The 2,984-nt window shown below is 57.6% G+C and overlaps 1 protein-coding gene across 1 annotated transcript in view; it reads right to left on the reverse strand.

Annotated features, from left to right (window-relative positions):
* Positions 1–1,725: 1,725 nt before the first annotated feature.
* The window catches only part of LOC104543780 (AT-rich interactive domain-containing protein 3A-like), a gene marked incomplete at its 5' end in the record, with an annotated part of 5,974 nt that continues 4,715 nt past the window's right edge, over positions 1,726–2,984 (reverse strand). Inside the window, 3 exons of the mRNA XM_010188460.1 lie at positions 1,726–1,868; positions 2,621–2,710; positions 2,888–2,980. Of these exons, the coding sequence (XP_010186762.1) occupies positions 1,726–1,868; positions 2,621–2,710; positions 2,888–2,980 (326 nt within the window). The remainder of the gene's footprint in view (positions 1,869–2,620; positions 2,711–2,887; positions 2,981–2,984) is intronic.

Below are 2,984 nucleotides of genomic sequence, written 5' to 3' on the forward strand. Positions count from 1 at the left end.
CTTCCAGCTCCAGCTGGATTACCCATATCCTCTCTGGGTGCTACCTGGGTACCAGGCTGGCCCAGCACCACTTGCATGTCTCCTGGTGCAGCTTCACAGCCTCACGGCCATGGCCTTAGCAGCCCCACAGCTGTGTCCTTTGCCTGGCACAGGCAGCCAGACAGGATCCTCCCCCACGTGTGGGCTACCTCTGGGCAGCCTGTGGGGGCAAGCAGCCCCACAGCCTGACTAGCACAACTGGCGTTGGTGCTCAGTCTGGTCTAGCCCATGATTGAGGGCTCTCGTGGGTGTAGGGCACCTGTTTGCAACCCAGAGCCCCCAGAAACTGAGGCAACCCTGTTCTGGAGGCAAAGGTGAGGCACACTGTGAACCCTCAGGCACTACAGCTGCTACCCCAGGGTGTCATGGGCTGTGCAGATGTCCTGCAGCCTGAGCAGTGGGATTTTTGTGGGTGGCACCTTGTCATGCATACCATCCTCAACACCAGTTTGGTTCAGCATTTCCTTTAATAGATACACAGAGTGGTATGGATGTGGTGGGAGTGCTAGGGGGAGCCCCACCCCTCCGCACTGAGGTAGAGGTGAGCATTGCTCCATGCTCGCCTGCTTTGGCACCCTGGGGTGCGAGCGGGTTGGGGAGAGGCCCGCCCGGCACCAACGAGGTAGTTTGGAGTGCCCTGGCAGTGCCCTCCATCTCCCTTTCCCCTTGGCTGGGGACCCTGGTGCCTGGACAGTCTTTAGCAGTGGGGGGCACTGCTGGGCCTTCCTGCCTTTCTCCCCACCAAGAAGCATCTCCCACTCCACAAGCCCCACCCCGATATTAAGCCCCACCCCAATAAGCTCCACCCCCACCTAACAACCTGTCACATCTCACCGCCACCAGTCCCACCAGTTTCCCCAGTATATGCCCCCCACGAGTGATACCCCTGTATTGAGGACCTGAGGGGTTGAGGTGCCACCACCCTGGGGCGGATATGGGACACCCAGGACCCTTTGGGTGTCTCAAGGTGGGGGTAATGAGCCTAAGCAGCGTGGGAGGGCTGTGGCATGGGGTCTGCAGTGGGTAGGGGGTGTGGTATATAGGGAATGCAGTGTATAGGGATGGCAGTGTTTGCACTGAGGGTGCACACACATGATGTAATTTTGGCACCAAGGGTTTGTATGGGGGATGCAATGTGTGCACTGGGGTTGTGTATAGGGGATGCAGTGTGTAGGGGATGTGGTGTATACATCAAGAGTGCGCACAAGGGGAGACAGTACATACGAGATGCACTGTGTGCATTGAGTGTGGCAATGCTGAGGATGCAGTGTGTGCATTGAGGTGTGCATAGGGGCTGCAGTGCATACACTGAGGTGGGTACAGAGTCCACAGTGCATGTAGTGAGGTGTGTATAGGGGCTGCAGTGTGTAGGGATTGCAGCATGCAGGGCCTGGGGACAGCAGGGCAGGCAGAAGCTGTAAGGGGGGGCACCTGGGGGCAGTACTTGGGGAGGATGGTGTGTGTGTGTTGGAGGGCACACATGGAGAAGGGGTCTCACACATGGAGGGGTAAGGGACAAATGGGGACACTTGGGTGCCGACGCCCTTGCACGGACACAGCTCAGTATTGCAGCAAGAGGCGCCTTCAGGTCTCCCATCCCATCTCGGTGACCCAGTTGGGTCCCACAGCTCAGCCCCCAGGGTCTGGGGGATCCCCTGCTGCTTGCGGGGTGGGAGGGCGTCTCCTCTACGGTGAGGTGCTGGTGGGAGTGTGGCTGTGCGAGGGGCTTGGAAGTAGTGGGTTTGGGGTGGGCATGGGGTTCAGCCGGCTCTGGGTGCTCCCTCCACCAGGTGCTGGGGGTGCCTGGGGCCGGCGGGCAAACAGGACACCTGGGGAGCAAAAGGAAGGCAGTTAGGGCAAAGCCAGGATTGGGAGCTCCACTCACCTGTCCCCCAGCACCCATTAGGGGTTTCAGTCCCCTTCCATCACCCCCGGTGCCTCCCCTGGCCCAACCACCCTCATCTGCATGGGGCGTTTCCCAGGTTGGCCCAGGACTATTTGGCTGACAGCCCTGTGTGCTGATTTGCCCTGACCTTTCCAGCTGGTTAAATATTTAAGTACTGAAAGAAAATATATTTATTTTAATTTGGGTGTCTCGGTGGGGTAGGCAGGGAGCCGGGGGCTATGGGGTGAGCTGCTTAGACAGGTAGGTGCACACCAGCACCCCAAAGGAGCTTCTGCTCCAGCAAAGCACCCAGACATCTTCCACTGTGCCCAACACCAGCACTGCATCCATCCAGAGACCCTATGGGTACAGCAGCATTAAGGTGACCCCAAATTCAAGCTCCATCTCCAGGATTCTGTGGTGGGGGATGACCCTAGGTGCCTTTTTGCCGTCCATCTGTCCATCCACCCACCCCCCAGTTTGGCCCCTCATTGCTAGCTCCTGCTGGGGGACAATTTTCAGCCTTGCTGACCCCCTCCTTCTCCTGCCCCCTCTCCCCAGGCCCTGCCACTTCATTACAATGGATTTTATAGTAAAGACATCAGATTGAAGGAAGGACTTGCTGGCCAGGCAGTGGCTATAAGTTATTGGATTTCCTGGCCGCAATTACACAGGCCAAGCGGCCCTTCTATTTACCTGTGTAGACAACTCCATTTATTTCTATTGACATGTTGATACTGCTAATGCCGTTGGTGGACAGGTTCAATGCGGTCTCCTGTCTGTCATCTGGGGAAAGGAAATACCAATATGAGCATTAAGAGAAACAGAAACAAGAACCTGCCCAAGAGAGAGAAGCAAGGCCCCGGCTTCTCTGGGCATCCCAGCTCCTCTCCAGCCACTGCTGTTCCCTCCTGGGGTGCCAGGAGATGAGGTGACCCAAACTGAGGTGATGCATCCCCCTACCTCGGTTGGAGATCTTGACGTTCATGGGGAATTGGGAGGCCACAGCCAGGAGGTTGTGTTGCAGTGCATGTTGCACCAGCCGCTGCTGCTCCTCTGC

Source organism: Mesitornis unicolor, unplaced genomic scaffold, assembly GCF_000695765.1.
Source record: "Mesitornis unicolor isolate BGI_N332 unplaced genomic scaffold, ASM69576v1 scaffold37037, whole genome shotgun sequence".
Taxonomy (NCBI): Eukaryota; Metazoa; Chordata; class Aves; order Mesitornithiformes; family Mesitornithidae; genus Mesitornis; species Mesitornis unicolor.